Source organism: Lipotes vexillifer, unplaced genomic scaffold, assembly GCF_000442215.2.
Source record: "Lipotes vexillifer unplaced genomic scaffold, Lipotes_vexillifer_v1.1 scaffold116, whole genome shotgun sequence".
Classification (NCBI taxonomy): domain Eukaryota; kingdom Metazoa; phylum Chordata; class Mammalia; order Artiodactyla; family Lipotidae; genus Lipotes; species Lipotes vexillifer.
The window spans coordinates 485672-506210 of NW_006786698.1; the positions used below are offsets into that span (position 1 = coordinate 485672).

At 38.3% G+C, this 20539-nt stretch overlaps 1 protein-coding gene across 2 annotated transcripts in view; it reads right to left on the reverse strand.

Moving 5' to 3' along the window:
- Positions 1 to 20539, reverse strand: part of TSPAN12 (tetraspanin 12) — a 68620-nt gene that overhangs the window by 40307 nt on the left and 7774 nt on the right. For both annotated transcript variants that reach the window (XM_007459331.1, XM_007459330.1), the window contains 2 exons: positions 12573 to 12655; positions 10993 to 11128 (listed from right to left, as the gene is read on the reverse strand). In XM_007459331.1, coding sequence (XP_007459393.1) covers positions 10993 to 11128; positions 12573 to 12655 — 219 coding nt within the window. The remainder of the gene's footprint in view (positions 1 to 10992; positions 11129 to 12572; positions 12656 to 20539) is intronic.

The window sequence follows — 20539 nt, forward strand, 5'->3', positions numbered from 1 at the left end:
GCATTCCTGAGCCCATGCAGAAAGGTGAGCTAAAGTAAGAAAGTATCAGTATGCTGTGGTCCTTTGTTCATGCTTACATTTGAAGAAGAATCTTTGTAATAATGTATCTTAATTTACTCCCCTTTTCCATTTTATTTACACTGGTAATTTGTTGAGCTAGTTTCTCTATCAAAGATGTTGGCGAAGTTCAGATTAATAAGCGTTTGCTTCACACGCTGTTCAAAATCTGAGACAGAGAAATGTATTATGCCAAAATCGGAGGGACCTAGCCAGGGGCCACAGGTTCTCGGGGGCAGTGATGTATATTGTGACAGGTAACACATTAAGGGTAAGGCAATAAAGCAACTGGACACGCTAGACAGGTCACCATGTATATAGCTTCTGTTGCTTTGTAAGCCAGGTCAGCTAAAGTCTGCATGCTCGGCCCCATTGCAAAAGATTTACAGGGTGTTTCTTGTCTCGGAAGAGGTTGTCTCTATGTATTACTGGGCTATTCCTCAGAATGCAAGACAGGAGTCCCCATTACCAGAACCTCGGCAGGAAGGTACAGAGGAAGTATCCTAAGCAACACAGTCAAAAAACACCAGACTCAATTCTGATCCGACTCATGCCTCTCAGACGCAAACACGGCCAGATACCTCCCAAACACAAGAGGAGTGAGTTCATTACCACCAGCGTCTTTAGGACAACATCATTTACAAGACAACAGATTAGGAAATTGGAAATTTTAAAGGATTTTATTAGGTAGAAAGGGAATTCATACTTTAATATCTGCAATAACTTTTGAATCATTCTATAACTATATTTGTGAAAGTATCTTCTAAATCACTTTCTTTTGTTTTACCTTTATTTTCAGACAAGATATACATTTTAACTTACCTTTGTACATTCTCCAGAAAAACCTCAAACCTATTTGTTAAAAGAGTATTAAAGGGAAATGTTTCCATTAAATTTTATAAATCCACGAATACAAGTATTTATTATAAGTGAAGAGGTTTATTCTTTTTTTTTCTTCTTGATAAATCTATTCCAGCAAAAACACTTTCTTCCTGAACCAAAAATATGTATTTTCTTTTTTAAAATAATAAAGTAGAAGAACACAAGCTGATCCACAGTCATCAGAGAAAGAAAACCATATGTGAATAATGATAAAATCACTAAATTGTCACCAAAGTTGCCCAAACATCAGTAATTCAGTCTAATTGGTAGAATGAACAATTTGAATTAAATAGCATGAATTAGAGATCAATTTTAAAGAAATGCATGCTTGTTACAACAAATATTTTAGCTATAAGAATATTGAAAATTGATAAGCAGATCCTTAAAGACCTGCTTTTATAAGCAGATTAATGATGATTTGAAAGGAGCATATCCATTATCTGTAGGTAAGTGCTTCTAACATGCTTAAAAAGTTTGTTCTCAAACAAGTTAAGCAGTTCTACAACAATCCTCTGCTACTAGTCAATTGTTTATGGAACGTTTTTTCCCCCTGAGTCTGGGAAACTGTGGCAGCATTCCAAAGAACTACTGTTCTAACCATTCCACAAGAGCCCTTGGCTGGCTGGTCTCCCTAAGGGCATCCTAGCCCCACACCCAGTTTCCTGGTGCCTACTTTAGCTTACTAACTATAATTTTGCTATTAAACCTGAATTAAACACATCCAGATTAATAAAATTTTGTTTACAATGTACATCTGGGAAAAAATTCTAAAGCATTAGCTAGACTGCCCCACCTGGAAACCTTTATTCCTTCACCAGTAAAGGCACATTGTTAGAATAAAATACGTCTTCCATTCTCTCTTCCATCATTAAAAAGGGTTCTCTAAATGTGAAGCCCCCTTAGCCCAGAGTGGCAGGACCAGGTAGCTATCTTCTCCCAGGTAAATGAGAAAAAGGCCCAGAAGAAAGCAAGAACAGACACTGCTTCCTGGGTTATGTAGCAAAAGAGCATATCCCATCACTTTGCAGCTCCCAAAACTTCACACTGCAGAGTATGTGCACAAGATATATTCAAGACATCTCCATAATTTGGCCCTAGGTCACACAGCCAAGTCTCAGCCTTGTAAGACTGGCACACGTCTATCCAATGACCTACACATGCCCTTTGCCAAGCACTCCATGAGCTTCTGAGTCTTTTCACAACAGCTCCCTCCACTAGCCTTTCAATTCCTCAAAGTCCCTTGCTTCCCCTGCAAAGGCACTTCTCCCACCTCTGCCCATGATTCACCAGCCACCCAAATTCTGCCCTCCCCCTCAGATCTCAGTTCAAATGATTCCTCATGTCCTTTTATTAAATGCTCTTGGTAGAACAAGGCTATCTATTGTTCCTTACAGTTCTTTTAAAGTACTTTAATAACACAAAAGAGAACTTTTAGAATTAAAATATTTTAATTACAAAAGGCAAACTTCTCCAAGTCTTGTTAAAAGTTATGTCTGTGTCTTCAACTCGGCTGTGTAAACCCTGCACAGAACCTGAAAATTTATAATATTTTAAATGCTTGTTTCCTAGAAGAGGCACTGAAAAGATTCATATTTTTGCTTAACTAGCAACAATTCTTACATTGGCATGTATCATCTAATAAAATTCCAACTTTCTTAAAGATGTTTCTAAAATGTCTTCATAGTTGTAACCATATTGCGGAAATTTGTAGTTTCCAAATTTTAAAGTTTTAAAACTAAAATAATGGTAATCTAAAGAAAGTTCAGGGATAATCACTTATTTCTGAATAATTCAAATGTACTGCTTAAGAGGAATACTAAGTGATACAACTACAGTGTTTATACATTTTAAATAAAATTTAAATTAGTGTTTCTGTCGTGTGAGCTGAGAAGATTCATCTTAATCTGAGCACATAATTGGAGCCTGTAATAACCCTTTATCTGAATAAAGGGGGAAATGGGGACTTCCCTGTTGGTCCAGTGGTTAAGACTCCATGCTTCCACTGCAGGGGGGCACAGATTCGATCCCTGGTGAGGGAACTAAGATCCCACATGCCACGCAGCGAGGCCAAAAAAAAAAAAAAAAAAAAAAAATCCCTTCTATGAATAAAGGGGGAAATATATGGATCACAATTCTGAAAAAGTAGGTGTTTTTAATTTAGGAAATTTCATGAAAAAAACCATTAATTCATAAGCTATTATTTAGTCATCAAATTCATCAGATATTGCATATTAAGTAAATATTCAACATCATTTTTCTATACAGGTTTTCTGAAAGCTACTTTCCTCATTATAGCTTAAGCGACTCAATTCTCTCGTCTTTTACATGTGTCATTTGCTTGTCTATTGATTTAACTCTGTTTCCTGAGTCATCTAGACACCGATATGATTTTGAATGAATAGCTACTGTTTTACCTTGGCCAAAGGAAGTCAATAAATGTTGGACCCAGATGTGAAAGCAAAAACTCTACACAATTGCTGAATTAACCTCAAGGTAGCATTTGCTGAACCTGTAACCAGCATCCACAGCAGAATCACCCTTTCAGAGCACGTACTGCCTGAGAAATATCTGTCACTGAACTCTGAACAGACTAGGGATATTTACCAAATCAATGGGTATAGATTTATATGGCTTATATTTAACCAAAGCTATCGCAAATGTATATAATAAGAAACAATATATAACAAAGCTTAAAATGCTTACCATGACAGAGTATACCTAAATTATACCAAAGTCAGAAATACAAAACCTTCAGCCATTCATACTTCAAACCCTAAAGTAAGCAAAAAGTCCAAAGAACACTCGAGATCCTGTCACAAAGACCCACCACTAAGGGCATGAATATCATGACATTTCCTTTCAGAGACATCTGCTTATGTGCTTTTCTGGGGTATAATTAGAGACAGTCAAACCAACATCACTTAAGAAACAGAAAGGTTAATGGAACTCTGTCCTGGGTTTTGTGTGCATACAAAACCGAGATGTGCAAGCTGAGCCTCCAGATGCAGAAATGCCTCCATCATCTTCTTCAGTTTCCTCTGCTTGAAATTTTTGTGAGTTTAACAACTAAATTTTAAAGCTATAGCTCTAAAAGAACTCTAGTTAACATGTCAAAATAAAACGCATATATTGAAGGGATATGTTTCTATTAGATGAAAAACGCATAAATATTGAATGATACCCTGTTTCCTCATGTCAAGTAATACAAACTACTATCACGTGCAAAAATTCTATCTCAGCAAAGTCTGCTGTATTCAGCTGCTTTCCACTCAGTCCTCAAAGTCTTAGTCTAGACCCCGTGCATTGCTTCCAAAGACCAGGGTATAACCACTAATCAGCCTTCCCAATGCCTCCAGCCCTTAATGTTATCATTTCATTAAATGCTGGAAACACCCATTGACTCTCTATAGTCCAAGAGATAACATCAAACTCTCCTACAAAGACCTTCATGGTTGGACTATTTCATGCACTTTTCACTGACACCATAGTTACACTGAACTTCTAAGTTTTGCCTAAACTTGCCATGTTCTTTCACTCTTCTGTATCTTTGAACATACTCTTCATGTGGCTTCCCTCCTCCACCAGAAAACTCTTACATATTTTCAACATCCAGCTCAAATAAAGACTCTCCTGCCAAACCTACTGGAAATCTCCAACCGCTCCTTGTTCAGGGTTCCCACACTAATTTATTTATAACCTTAATACTGTATCGTGCTGTGATATTTTCTTTGCAGTCGCCCATTTCATCTTTGTATCTCATGTCTATCACAGACTGAGTACTCAGTATATGTTTACAGAGGGAAAAAGGAAAGAGAGGGAAAGGACAGAGGGCAGAAAGGGAAAGAGAAGTTGTTTGATTCTTGGACAGGATAAGGGAGAACGATGGTCGAATTTTTAGAGTTCCTTCCTTAATAAGGACATTAAAAGATTATATTTTTAAAAGTTGAATGACTACTGAATACCTTGGATTACAGATGAAGCATATTTAAGTTTTATAGAAATAGTGCCAGTAATTAATTAAATGTATTCCAGTCACTGGGCGTTGGAATGAAACACGTATAGACTTAGAGTATAAATTGAATCTGAATGCTAATGAAAGCAGCTAGCAGGTGTGTATCTTCAGGCATCCTACTTCCCCTCAGGTGTAAAATAAGTCTAACCATATAAAGTTGCCATAAGTATTTTCTAAGAAAACAGAGTGAAATTCTGGGAAGATGCTGAACATGCAATCAATGATATGATGGACTTTGATTTAGAAATAAAGGTGCTAGGCTATCAACCAAAACTATAAATAGCAAATAATAAAGATATTTAACTTAATAATTTAATTTTAACTTAATGGGTTATAAGGAGCTGTACAATTATTAAATGTATAACTACTTAAAAGAAAGACTTAAACAGAGTCAGTAGAAAATTAACAACTATTTAAAGATATTCCCGTTTTGCATTATGATTTTAAATAACAGAAAACTGAGGATGGTTAATTTCTCCATGGCCATTAAAAACGTACTTGATTTCTCTTAAGAGAATCATTTCAAATCTGGTTCAACCACTGGATATTTTAAGAAAGCTTTAAAAGTGCTTCCACACAATCACTAGCTATGTGCAAATTCTCTGGGATAATAAAAGTGAAAAAAAGAAAAGAAAACCTTTCCTTTTAAATACAAGGTACTGATCTTAAACATGTAAGGCGCAGGCAACTTAATTTCTGACCAGTGCCTGACAAGTTGTGGTTTGCTGGCAGCCGAGCATATATTAGCATCACTCTCTGACAAATGACATCTCCTGACGGTGACATTCAGCTGTTGTCGATATTGTAAACATGTCTGTTCAATCTGTTTACATTCCTCCTGAGCTGGCACTGCTTTCCTAATGCCTCTGTTAATAGCAAGGTAGAACTGCAATAACAAATGAATTTCATTTAGTCTACAGCTAAAAGCCTTGGGAAGTACCCATCTAAAGCTTGAAACCAATTTCCATTTAGCTTTAATTTCTCTTGTAAAGAGAAAAGGAACTTCTGTTACCGAAATTACTTTGAAAGTCATGGCACATTCAAGCTTATCTTCCTATTCATTTTGGCTTGTTTTCCCAATATAATTAGAACTTAATTACTTGTAATATCCTCCTTTATGTATATAAAAGTTTCTGTTCTGTGACAGTTTCATATTTATTAAGAACAAATCTGGTTAGAGTAGGGTTGCCAAATTTAGCAAATAAAAATACAAGATGCTCATTTAAATCTGAGTTTCAGATAAAAAATAATGTTTTAGTAGATGTATATCCTAAATATTGCATGGGACAAACTTATACGAAACTATTATTTGTCATCTGAAATACAAGTTTAATTGGATGTCCTGTAGTTTATTTAGGAAACTTAAATTAGGGTGTTTTAGCAATCTGCATCTATAATTCAATAAAAGGGTCAACTTCATGACCAAGATTCACCAGAAATGTTTTCCTACAGGTGGTCTCTTAGCCTGCAGTTGTTTTTTTGGAGGGGTGAGAGTGGGAAGGCAGGTCAGTTATAAAGATCTGTTTTGAGCCTCTCTCACTTTTTCTTGATCAGTCTGATGAATAATGGCATTTTGACTTTTGCTTAAACAGCACCATAGCCCAGTTGCCAGACCTTTTCTTAGTCATCATTCAAGAGTTGTGGCAGCTCTCAGAGATACCGGTGGTCTTTTCTTTTAAAAAAAGCGCAATTTTGAGTACAAGGAAATGGACAAGTTGGATTGAATGCATTGGGCTTATTTAAACATTTGCATCCAAAATTAAGGAACCTCCTAATTAAAAAAAAAAAAAAATTAGGATAAAAAGCTAAAGGATAAGAGGCCCGTGTACTGCAAAAAAAAAAAAAGCTAAAGGACATAAAGAAATCATGTGAGTTTCATTGCAAATATTTGCCGAAGACCTAACATCCTGTCATATCCTGCGTTAGTGCTCACCCCTTTAACAGGTCACTGTTGTCAAAACCTATGTAACAGTCAGGCTCCTCCCTTAAAATCTCACCCTCTTCATTGCCTTCCAGACACCATCCTCGCTATCTGATGTGCTGGCCACTTTGACTCACACTGTTCTAATTTCCTGTCTATTACTCGATTTCATAAAAAGTTATTAAAGCAATAGGCAAGATGAATGGTTCATATTATCAAGTTGTTTGTAGTCTGGCAGTTTGGGCTGGTTATAAAAAACGGGAAATTTATAATAGGAGAAATGCACTAGACTTCAAAAGTTGAGACATGTCTGTTGGAGACATCGGTAAAGGCCCAATGAGAGTGGGCTTGGCAGTCAGAAGCACAGAGGTCTGAATCAAAGCTTTACCTGCTAGTGCTGAGTGACCTTGGACATATTACTGAACCTCTCTGAACCTCGTTTGTAATCATCTATCTTAGATGATTGTTGTTGAGTTTAAAATGAAAGATCATAGGGAAAACGTTTTATACAATGTGAGATGCCTAATCCTTAAGATATACTAAGTATTAATAATTAAATAATACTAAGATACTTAAGCATTTAAGAAAAGGCAGCAATTATAGAGTAAAATAGTGAAGTTGTTGCAAACATGTTGTTCGAACTAGACTGTGATGATCTGAATACCATATACTCCATTTACTAGCTATGCGAACAGGCAAATCACTGAGCCAACCTGTGCTTCCTTTCCTCATCTATATCATGGGAATAATAATAGTATCTATCTCGAAATTGATCAATTAATGTAAAGCCCTTCATATAAAAATTTCATTTAAGCCTCTATAAGGCTGAAAGCATTGCAGTTTGTAAACACATGAGAAATGTTAACTACTTTGATTATCATCATCTTTGTCATTATTACAATTTCAGGAGGTAGTATTTCAGGCAAATTGTAATGGGCTGGTAGTACTGAAACAAAAGCATTAAGAAGAAATTCCCAGCTAAGGGACAGCAGGAACAAGAGCAGGGAAGAACAGTCAGAAAATGAAGTAGGTGAGAAAGCTAAAAATGGCAGATGAAGGTTTGATTGCAGAAGAGCTTGATGCAAGATTGAAGTGTCTCTAAACACTTCATTACCCAACCAGAAGTCTTTCAAGGTTTCAGAACAGAGGAGTAATGTGATCACTGTTGCATTGTATTAACTGGCAGCACTGGTTTGGGGTAAATTAGGAGACAACAGAGGCAGGAAGTTTAGTTAGGGGGCTCTGCACTGTTTCAGCAAGAAGTCAGGAGAGGGACCTCCCTGGTGGCACAATGGTTAAGAATCCGCCTGCCAGTGCCGGGGACACGGGTTGAATCCCTGGTCCAGGAAGATCCCACATGCCGCAGAGCAACTAAGCCCGTATGTAACAACTACTGAGACGGCGCTCTGGAGCCCGCGAGCCATAACTGCTGAAGCCCGCGCACCTAGAGCCCGTGCTCCGCAACAAGAGAAGCCACCGCGATGAGAACCTTGCGCACCGCAATGAAGAGTAGACCCCGCTCACGGCAACTAGAGAAAGCCTGTGCGCAGCAACGAAGACTCAACGTAGCCAAAAATTTACAAATAAGTGAAATAAATTAAGGGGGAAAAAAAAGTCAGGAGAGCCTGAACCTGGGCATTCCAAATAAGAAAAGAAGGGACGGGATCCCGAGATTGTAAAACTAGAACCTACAGGATTTGACAACTGCTTAGAAAAGGAGGCTATGGAAAGAAAGGCAGAGAAAAAACTGCCTGAGAAGCAGATCAGATGCAGATCAGTTACGAGCAACAGGTAATTGGGAGCTGAGACCACAAATCATTCTTCAAGCAAAGGCAAGGCTGTGCTGGGTTTAGACAGAGTAGCATCTAGGAACTTGCTAAGAGGAGACAGGCAGTCCGATGGGAATGGGGAACAAACTGCCACAGATAGTCAATGGGAAGGAACAACCAAGAGCTGACGGCAGCCAGGGACACATGGAACAGCGATGCACCAAAAGCTGCTTTGTGGAAAATAGTACTTCCACCAAAAGGGGCGGGATGGGATAAAGCAGCATCCATCTATGCCAGTCATCCTCCTGGAGGAGAGGCTGACCCCTTGGGACTGAGCTTGGAGCTCTTCTCTAGCTTCAGTACTCAGAGTAAATCTTATTAGAGGTCTTGTCAGACAGCAGTGAAATTGTCTACCCACTGTGTATACATTGGTCTGATGGCAAAGGCTAATAGTGCCTATATTCTCCATAAATGTTTGAAGAATGAATGAATGAACAAGTTTCTGGCCCTTAGAAACTCAGTCCTCCATGTCACCTTTGCATCAGAAGGTCCTTTCCAACGTCACAAACTAGCTCCCATGCACAAGTCTCTCTGACTCATCCCGCCCCAAGGAGAGCTCAAATTACCTCGTTATTTGTCAAATTGTTTTACTTGCATTCAAGCAATCTAATGGAATGCCTAAATGGTTTTCAAAATATGTTCCTAAAAGTCTTTGAAGTTCCATGAGATATGCTATCCTCCCCCCCCCCCACCTCTACAGTCCAGGGACCATCCAGAATCATACCAGTTAGGAGGAGGAAGAACAGCAGCTATATTTAAACTGGTTGTATACATAGGACATCATTGTAAGATTGTGGTTTTACAAAAGGATTCTGAGATTTTTTTTTTTGAGTTTCAATACCTTATCCATCCTTTAAACTGTAAGTTTCATATAAAGTAAGTACTTTAGTTTGTTTAAATTATTGTCCAAATTTCCCGAATTGCAACATAGGTTCCAAACCCTTCCACCTCCTCTCCCCTGAGAGAAGAAAATTAACGACATATTATAAATAAAATACAGTCAAAAGCATTGTATACCAAAGTGAACAGAAGTAAGGCAATGGGCACGTCCCCTTTCTCTGAGAGTGGTTTATTTTCTGCAGCCTTTTCTGTTTTCCAGTCATGGACCTGAAGAGTTATCCTCCACGAAGCCAAGTAATACATTAACACAGGTTGTTCCTGTGTTATGCAAAGCTTTAGTTCAGCTTCACACTAAGAGTCTGTTTTAATGGGCTTGGGACGGGAACTAGTCAAGCCCTGGCGTGCGGGAGCTGTCTCCTGAGAGCCAATCTGTGCTCATCTCTCCCCAGCTCTGCATTCAGTAACGGCAAGTTGGTAGCCTGAAATTGACCGTGCTGCGAATATTTACATCACAGAAATCTTCAAATGCTACAAATCAGGGCTTTTTTTTCTGCTCAGATATCCAGCTTATCAGCACACCATAAAAAAACCTTTTTTAAAGTTCCCTACAAGAAATGAGTGCACAGATACCATTGAGAACTACTGCAAAGAAAGGAATATACTCAATGAATTACTTTTTAGGAATCTGATATGTCTGCAATTACATGTTAGCAGCCTCAACCCCCCGGGGCCGTTAACATATAATATTTTTTACACTCAATGAGCTTCAAAAATCTATATGTAAACTGTATTTTTAATTGACTCAAGTTTTTAATGTTAAAAGAGGGTTTGCTAATTTTTGAATTAAAGGCACAATCATAGATTTTGGAATCATAGAGTTTGAGTGCTGAAGGGAATTTAAGAAGTAATTTAGTCCAACTGTTCCAGAATTTTTAAAAAAACAAAACACTAAAACTATAGAAACCGAGACTCATGTCCACTAACCTATGTAAAGGCAGTGCCGGGATTATGATATTTGTTTGCTACCTCACCACCTGAATTTCCACATGGGTTTAAGTGGTGGGTTTGCTTAAAACAAGAAAAGAGAGAAGGAAACAGAGTTCCATTATGACGGCTCAGTTCTAGTCCTGAGGGGCCTGTTGGAGTGGTAATAAGGTCCGTGACACTAGAAAAAATTCGTACTTTCAAATGAAAATGTCAACACATTGCCTGAGTGAAATAATTAAATAGTGTACATATTTCCGCACCTCATCTGAGTACAGCAAATACTTGTTCTGAAATTGTCTCTCATGGAAAGAACGCTTCCCTTCTCACAGGATGTTGAACAATGACCAGATTAGGGAACTGCTATCACAGTTCTCTAAGCATGTAATCTTGTGCACTGATGAACCAATTATACGTTGCTGGTTGGTCTTTTTAGCCACAATAAAGAATAGATATAAACACCGTACCCATGCAAGAAGCAAGAGATTTCTTTTTACTGTTCCACAGTATCCTAACATCCCCACGATGATCAGGAAACAGCAAACAGCAATCATGACCGGATGAACCACAGGAAAATAAGTCAAGATGACAGCCTCCTCTACCCTGAAAGAATAACAATAATGTCATATTATAAATAAAATATAACCAAAATGCACCCAAGACATAGTACAAGACACAACTGACTTGTGTTAATAATCCTTTAAATCATCACGCCTCAAAGCTGATGACTGGATTTCTATTTCAGAATCACTGAACAATCACCAATTTGCTTTCTTGTTTTATTTTTTGTCTTGTTTGGTTTAGTTTTTTATACAAGTGGTAGCCTTCCTACCTCAGCTCATTTAAAATATAAGATAGGGGTTGTCAGTAAAAAGTCGATCTAATATTAGCTCTGAAGCCTTAACCTGAGGAAACCACATGAAACTTTTCACTATTTCTTTTTTTGTTTATAAATTTATTTATCTATTTATTTATTTATTTATTTTTGGCTGCACTGGGTCTTTGTTGTTGCGCACGGGCTTTCTCTAGTTGCGGCAAACAGGGACTACTCTTCGTTGTGGTGCACAGGCTTCTCATTTTGGTGGCTTCTCATTTTGGTGGCTTCTCTTGTTGCGGAGCATGGGCTTGAGGCGTGCGGGCTTCAGTAGTTGCGGCGCACAGGCTTAGTTGCTCTGTGGCATGTGAGATCTTCCTGGACCAGGGCTCGAACCCATGCCCCTGAATTGGCAGCCAGATTCTTAACCACCACGCCACCAGGGAAACCTTTTTCACCATTTCTTAACTGAGAAGACTCTCCCTACTCTTCTCTGGTCTGGGACTCCATAAGCAGTGTGCACTTTCTCCCCAACAAATGACCTTTCCCAAAGATGTGAAACACTGCTATGGAAGGGAAATTGGTCTGAATTAAAAGGAAGGGAGGAAGATGCTTTCTGCTAAGACTATGAAAAAATTATTAACTAGAGCCATAACAGTACGAGTAATAACTAAGATAACAAAAAACGACCGTTACCAAGTGCTTACTAAGCTCCATCGTGTTAAGGACTTTATAGAAATGTATCTCAGTTAATCCTTAGGAAAATTCAGAGTGGTATTTAATACAATGCCCATTCAGAAATGAAGAAACTGAGGCTCAGAGGAGTTAAGTAATTTGCCCCTTGAGATGTTAGTGGGTCAATCCTTGAAACTGGGTAAGAAAATGACATTTGGGGTTTGGTTTTCATTAGCTCAGGAATATGAAGGCAAGAAGTTGGCGATCATTTTCTTAAGGAAAAGTAGCTGTGTTGTCCTTTATACACAAATATGACACGGCTGGCACACTGTCAGAAGGACAGGCGAGCGGTATTACCATAACCAGAAGTGTCCTCTAGAACCAGTGGCACACCTTAATGAGTTGCTGGAAAATCCAAGCGTTGCCATGGGCAGGAAAACCTTTCCAAACGATCGTTGATGAGCACTACCGTCTAAATACCCTAGGGCAGTGCTACTTAGAAACTAATGTCTTAGGAAGCCCTGATGAAAGAAATTAATCATTAATTATAAAGCCTACCTTGTTTCTGCAGTTAAAGTCAGAACATTATTTAGGTAGTCCCTCATCCAAGCGGAAACTGCCAACACGCTGATGGACATTAACTGGGGGGAAAAAGAATACAAACTGGTGACGAAGGATTTTTGCACCATACTCTGCAGGACTCATAATAAAAAATTAAGGATTTTATTTACATAATCATTATGTTTTTTCCTAATTACCATTTACCACCTGTTGAAATTTACTATTACTATAAATATCTGCCATTCTGTTTTGTAATCATGTCATAGCTACTAAATAGAATGTCACTAAACAGTATACAGATAGCGGAACTATTAGATACAGTAGTTCAGGACAGGAATTGTACAGAACAACTAAATTATCCAATGTACAGCATAAGCCTAAAACATGTCATATGTAAAAGCAAGGGAGCAATCAAATACTACTGATCTTGTCCAAAAACATCACAGGAGCTAACTTCAAAGGACTTCCATTGGCTAAAGTTAAACAATTTGAGCATGAAAATAATAGTCATAATAATAATAATAAATGCAAAGGTTTAAAACATCCAATATGCTAAAATCTATGAATTCACAATAATAGTTAAACAAAACTCATTAGCCAGCTTTGGAGGATGTTGGATATTCAACTCATTATTCAGAAAACTGATAAGAATCCAATATTTATCCAATCTTTCCTATACGAACTAAAGAAAAGAACCAAAGACAATGAAAGTTTTTCATGGAAGAATGTCTGCTAATAAGTACAGAAAGCATGACAGAATGTCACTATTTGATCATCTTTTCTGAAATAATGGCTCTCTTGGCAAAGATCCTCAATGACTGCCAAAATTATCAAGTCAGTGGCTCTCAGTCCTGCCTGTACATCAGAATCAACCAGGACTCTTAAAAAAATTACTGAGCCCAGATCCACCCTGAATCAACTCTTGGAAGTGGGGCCTGGGCATCAAAAGTGGATAAAGGCTCCACAGATATTCTAATGGGTAGTAAGGGCTGAGAACTACTGCATTAAGTGAAAGGCTGATGGGGACTTTTAGAATGGAGAGATAAGGTTGACATAAAATACCAGATGCCCTGATCGATCTTAGTATCATAAAAAGAGGCAACCGGATATAATAATGTCCCCAATATGATGCAATCGGAAGTACTCAGAGATACCTTTGAGGTTAATTTACCAAAAAGTCCAAGCTAAATCTAATCAAGCCTCCAGCTCTATCAGTTTATAAGAAACACAGGGAACAGATTTAAACTTGTTAAATGTCACTGTGTGGATGCAATCAACAAAATCAATAATATAAGAAATTTTACAGAACAAATGATCTGGTTTCTTCAATTTAAAAAGCTGGCAGGTGGAACAAAAAGAAGGAAGGAGAAACTGTTATAAATTAAAAGAGATTTAAGAGATTGTCCAAGGCAATGTCAGGATCTTGGTTTGGATCCTGATTTAAATGAACCAACCACAAAGAGCCATTTATGAGAAGACTGGCAATATTAGATATTTGAAAATATTTGAAAATATTTACAATAGCCAGGTCATGGAAGCAGCCTAAATGCCCATTGACAGACGAATGGATAAAGAAGATGTGGTACATATATACAATGGAATATTACTCAGCCATAAAAAGGAACAAAAATGGGTCATTTGTAGAGACGTGGATGGACCTAGAGACTGTCATACGAGTGAAGTAAGTCAGAAAGACAAAAACAAATATCATATATTAACGCATATACGTGGAATCTAGAAAAATGGTACAGATGAACCGGTTTGCAAGGCAGAAATAGAGACACAGATGTTGAGAACAAACATAATGGACACCAAAGGGGGAAAGCGGGGGGGAGGGGGGGTGGAATGAATTGGGAGATTGGGATTGACATATATACACTAATATGTATAAAATAGATAACTAATAAGAACTTGCTGTATAAAAAAATAAATAAAATAAAAAATATTGACATCATAAAATAAATTATTGTTTATTATTTTAGATATGACAATAGTATTACTTTTTTTTAAGAATCCTTACCTTTTACAGATACATGCTGAATGGTTTAATAAACAATCACGATGCATGGGGGTTAAGTGAGAAGTGGAGGCTGTGTTGGTAACTGGGGATTAATTATACTGTGCTTTCTACTTCTGTATGTTTTTAATTGTCCATAATTTTTTAAAAAATTCTTTTTTTAAACAGCAACTATCTAGAACACATTCAAAATGAGTCGTCCTGGGAGGCTTTTCTAAAAGCTGAAGGTTAACCCTAAGTTCTGAAGGCCTTCCCTATTTTGATGGAAATTTTTCTCAAATGTGCCTTATACTTATGTTCTTAAGTGCAGTATAATGAATTTCAGCTTAATTTGATTTTTAATAATTTCTGGCATCTAAATGAACACTGATTACCATTATGTTACAGGTTTTCTGTAAATGCTGAAATAATGAACATACAAGATAGGAATGAGTCTTTACTGACTCAAGGAGTGGCTGTAAACATGCTTTCTGGATAAGGGCTCCTAGGTCAGCAGAGCACGTGGAGCTCTGTGACCTCTTGTACAGTGAAGCATGGCCACCTGCCTGGAAAAGCAGCTAGTGAATTCACGCATCCTTCATCCAGTTGCAAATACAGTAGATCCCCACCTTATCCAAGGGGGATAATTTCCAAGAACCCCACTGGATGCCTGAAACCTTAGAGAGTACCAAACCCTATATATACTAATGTTTTTTTCTATAATAATGGGTGGGTAGCATCTACACCTTGGATACACAGTGGACAAAGGGATGATTCACATCCTGGGCCTGACAGTGGGAGATTTCATCACGTTTCTCAGAACTGCACACAATATAAAACCTATGAATTGTTGATTTCTGGAATTTTCCATTTTATATTTTTGGAACACTGTTGACCGTGGGTAACTGAAACTACAGAAAGTGAAACCGAGGATAAGGGGAACTACTGTATTTACTCAGCACCAACCATCTGCCCTGTACTGTCTGTGCTAGAGTCACAGACCCAACAATGCATAAAAGAAGCAAGATGTCAGCCTTTGTGGAGCTTCTTACAGAACACAAGGAATAAATATGTAAACCAGATAATGACAGACTGTAAAAAGTGACATGAAGCACGGAAGAGTGAAGTAACCTGTTCAAGGTCTTGCAGATTCTAAATGGCAGAGCTGGATCCAAATCCAGGCCTTCATCTTTGAAGTTTCACGGTTAGTCACTAACTGCCTTCCAAGTTTAGAAACAAGCATTACATTCCCCAAACAGCGAGGAGATGCACTTGCATAGCATGCAGGGTTCCTTAAAACAAGGGAGGGGTGGGGTTGCAGGGGGAGGTCCTCTGTAGGGGTCAGGCTCAGTCTGAATGTCTGAACTACTTTCTTTGCTGAACGAGGGCTCAGGGCTCAATGGCTTAAAACAGGTTAAGAACCCTGGGATCACAGTTCAGAGGAGAATTAGGCCACTTATTACTATCCTCATTCCTGTTGGGAATGAAGAACAGATTGTAAACCTCATAAACGTTACCCAGTGGATCAGCCACAGTGTATTAAACATGCTTCTAGCTTCTGTAAACTTGATGCTTTAACATCTGTTCTACATGCTTATGCTGGACACACCTTGGTCTGGGCAAACTGATAATATGCCTGAGTCACCTTGCCTTGGCCACCTTCCACCCGCCCTTGTAAGAAGTCCTTATTCAGGGCCCACAGTTTTCATTTTCAAATACAAACCAACCAATCCGGAGCCCACACTCCCAACCACCCCTTTATTGAGCTCTCTCATTCCAGGCCACTCTACACATGTCCGAATCACCGCAAGGTCCAGATGCCAGACAGCTAGGGACAGAGGCTGCTGAAATTATTCAAACTAGCCCAAACCTACTTATACTGCCTTGCCAGTTCCTCCTTGCAGAAGTCCCAATGAAAGCACTTGCTCAGTCTCCCTCTCTCCCTGCCTCTCAATGGACCCCACCATGAGGAGACCTGTACTCTATCTCTTAGGATCTGTGAGTGTAACGGACTATCTTTTCAATGGCAGCTGTCTCCTGATCTGTCGATCTTACCTCAATAATCACAGTACCTATTACAACACACAGGGCTAGCAGGGGATCAGGGACTGCTTGATTAAATCTGAGACTAAGTGGTCTCCCTCTACTTGGCTATATGTGGGTCTTCAAATACCGTATACGTTTCAGGGGAACGGGAAAGTCTACTAATGTGCTATTTTATTTAATTACCTTAATTCTTTTGCAGTTATAAATAATTCTCCCCTCTCTTTATCATTCTTCGAAATAATAACTGATCTTGATTTCTCCATCCTTTAATTGCTCACAGGCTGTTTAGCCAATTTTCAATATCATAGCTCTAAGACAGCTAACAATAAATTATCAGATTCTTCATTTTGCATAATGTAGTATCAGTGGTTGTCCTTATATATACAGTACTCCCATTCATAACAAAAATGTCATTTTTTTAAAACGGCATATTCCAAAACATTTCTAGTACTGTAGAACAGTTAAGAGCATGGGTTCTGAAGTTATTCTTTCTTTCACAAAATATGTATTGATCAGCTGCTCTTTGTCAGGTACTGTGCAGCGTGCTAGAGATATATACTGATCGGCAATAACAGGCACCAGCTCAATTCTATGATGAAATTTACTAAGTGAAGAGATCACGTGTTAGTCAAGTGTTAGTCAACTCATCAGAGACACAAATGTGTAACTGCAAAGTGTAATAAGCACTAGGAAGGAATAATACAGGTTGCTGTAAGAACTTCTTTTGGGGGACTTCCCTGGTGGTCCAGTGGCTAAGACTCCATGCTCCCAATGCAGGGGGCCCAGGTTCTATCCCTGGTCAGGGAACTAGATCCCTTATGATGCAACTAAAAGATCCCGCATGCCGCAACGAAGATCCCACACATGCAATGAAGACCCCGCGTGCTGCAACTAAGACCCAGCTCAGACAAATAAATAGATAAATATTAAAACAATAATAAATATTAAAAAAAAATCCTTTTGGGGTGACTGACCTATTCCATGGGGTCAAGGGGACTTCTCCAGACAGCTAAGATCTGAAAGATAATTATCAAGTTCATTAGGGAAAGGGAGGTTGGAAAGAACATTCCAGTCAGAAAGAACAGCAAAGGTCCCGGGGTGGAAGGCAACATGATATGTGCAAGGAAGGAAAACTGGCAGGGAGCAAGAATGGAAAGCCAGGCAGGGAACACACAGTCATAGAGATCATTGTAAGGCATATGGTCTTGACCACAATGACCATAAGAAGCCACTGAATCAAAAAGCCTTGGTTTGAATTAGAATTCCAGCTCTGCTCCTTTTCATCTATATGACTTCGGGTATGTCATTTAATCTTTCCTAAGCTTCAGTTTCCTCCCATATAAAATGTTATAATAGCAAGTCCAACTTCATAGAGGATTCACAGGATGAAAAAAAGTAGGATTCTTACACATATTCCCTAATACTATCTTATACATATTACCTATTCCTTTGGACCTCAGGCCTTTCTCTTAATCTTTCTCAGCTTAGGAGACAACTCTTAAATCAGTTCATAAATGTAATCTTCGGCTATTTGAAGGTCTAACAAATGGACGGGAAAGGCCGCTCTGGATAGAACTGTCTATTGGACTTCCATAGCCATTCTTATTTTTGACATCTCTAAAACTGAACTCATTTTCATTCTTCTCGAAACCTGTGTGTCCCTCCCACTGTTTTTCCTGTCTCGGTAAATGGTATAATCAATGCTTCAGTCACATCCACTGGCACCTTGGCAAGCAGCCTGAACCTCTCCCTCTTCCTCAGTCCTACATCTAATTGCTTTCAAGTCCAACGGATTGTTCCTGCAACACACCTGATAAATTCCTCCCCCTTTCCTGCCACTCTGGCTAGTTCAAGCCCTCAGTCTCTTGCCAGGCAATTATAATCACCTTATAATAGAACTCTCCAGCTCACAGATTCCACCTCAAATTCACCCTTGAGTTAGCTTTATAAAACACAGATCGAGCTCTTCGGCTTATAAAGATCTAATAGCTGCCCCTTGGGGCCCCTCCCCATCTCTCACTTCCACTTCCCCCAACTCTCTCTTAGAGAATAACTTTAAACTCTACAGCAGGACACACAGGCCCTCTTCAGTCACCCTTTGACCTATCTCTTCAACTTATTTCCTGCCAACTCCTTCCCACACACGTTCTGTCCTTGGATGACAAAAGTCCTGCTTGTGCTTCTCTGATATGCACCACACAGACCTCCCAAACCTATGTCTTTGCCCATGCAGTTCCCTCTGCCTGGGATGCAATCCTGCCCCAGCCTTTCCATATCATGAGCAGAGCAACCTTATCCTTAAAGACCAGCTCAAACATCAGCTAGAATGTAAAGTTTTCCTCCCAGCTCCCTCCTAACCCAGAGTCAGCACTCTTGTCTAGACATCACAGAGCAGTTATCTACCATCTCCTATTTTTACCCACCCATCTCATTCCACTAGAGGACACAGACCACTGCCTCTAGCCCCATCTCACAGTAGAGTACCAGGCCCAGTAGTAAGACCTGATACATATTAGATGAATGAATGAGAAAATAATTAAAGAAAGATGATTTCAACTTGCCAGATAAGCTAACTATTGGAGAACTGTAGCAAAATTAGGAAATGCTTTAAGTAGAACTGAGCTTTCTATCACCGGAAGTTTTCCAGTAGAGAGATGCTTGCTGAATTACATGATGAACAATTTATATATCAGGTCAGAAGCTGGCTTAAGTGTTCTCAAAAGTCCTTTAAACTACAAATGTTGCATTCTACTTAGCCCCGCTGTTTTTTTCACTGTAGTCACCAAAGCATTGTAGCTGTGCAGAGAACATCAGTAGAAATAAATAATATCAACACAAAGCTTTATCTCACAGTAAACAAGCAATTCTGAAAGCAATTCTGCTTTTTATTACGACCTTATTTCCAGCTGCATTAAATGGCTGAGAACAGTTCAATTCTCAGAGTGATTTTACTTACTGTTGAGAAAATAATAACAGTAACAACAAATACAGTGCATGCTATAGCAAGGAACTAAGCTAAAATGAGACAAGGTCACTTCAATAACTAATCCTAATGCTATTAAATCTAGAAGGACAAATTATGCAACCAATTCAGGACTCCTTACTAATAATGGTATTTTCTACTAACTTTCCAAATTAAAATAAAATAATTCTTCAACTGTCATTCAATGATTAAATTATTAGGACACTGTAGTTATCACATGTAACTAGGTTTATAGCTCCTTACATCTCCTCCAATATTGCAAAATATTATCTGTAGTTCAAGGAAATATTTAGAAAATAACACAAAGATTACTTTAGAGAAATATATTTAATATACTACTTGGCAGGACCTCTGCCACCTTCTGTCTTGCAAAAACCGTTTAGAAAATGCTAGCTCTCAACAAATATTTATAAAAATGAAATTTGCTGTGTTGCAGATATATTCTGGTATTGCTTGAATTTAATCATGTAAAAAAAATAACAAGAATCAAGTTGTCTCCTATATCAGAATTTATTATGAAATGTATACCTATAGTTTCCAGGAAGTAAGGTTGCAGTCAAAAAATAGACATTTACGTCCTTCAGCTGTCTGGCATATATAACATATAGTCTTATATAAGGTGACAGTAACACTAATCATTTCTGCTCAAGGCGGACAGATGTCTAAAGCCAGCCACCTAAACTTTTCTTTTTATGTCAAATCTGTTAGCAAAGAGCAGAATGTGGAAGAGAGACCAGGAACTTAGTTACATTTCTGTCTCTACAGAGAACTTGGACGAGTTATTCAAACTTTTAGAAACTCTTTTCGCTCATGATGAAAATGGAAAAATTGAACTAGATGCTTCTAAAATTCCTTTTTTTTTCTTAAAAACAAAAGGATTCCAATTATTATTTATTAAAATGTAAAGGTAAATCAATTTTTTTTTTTTTTTTTTTTTTG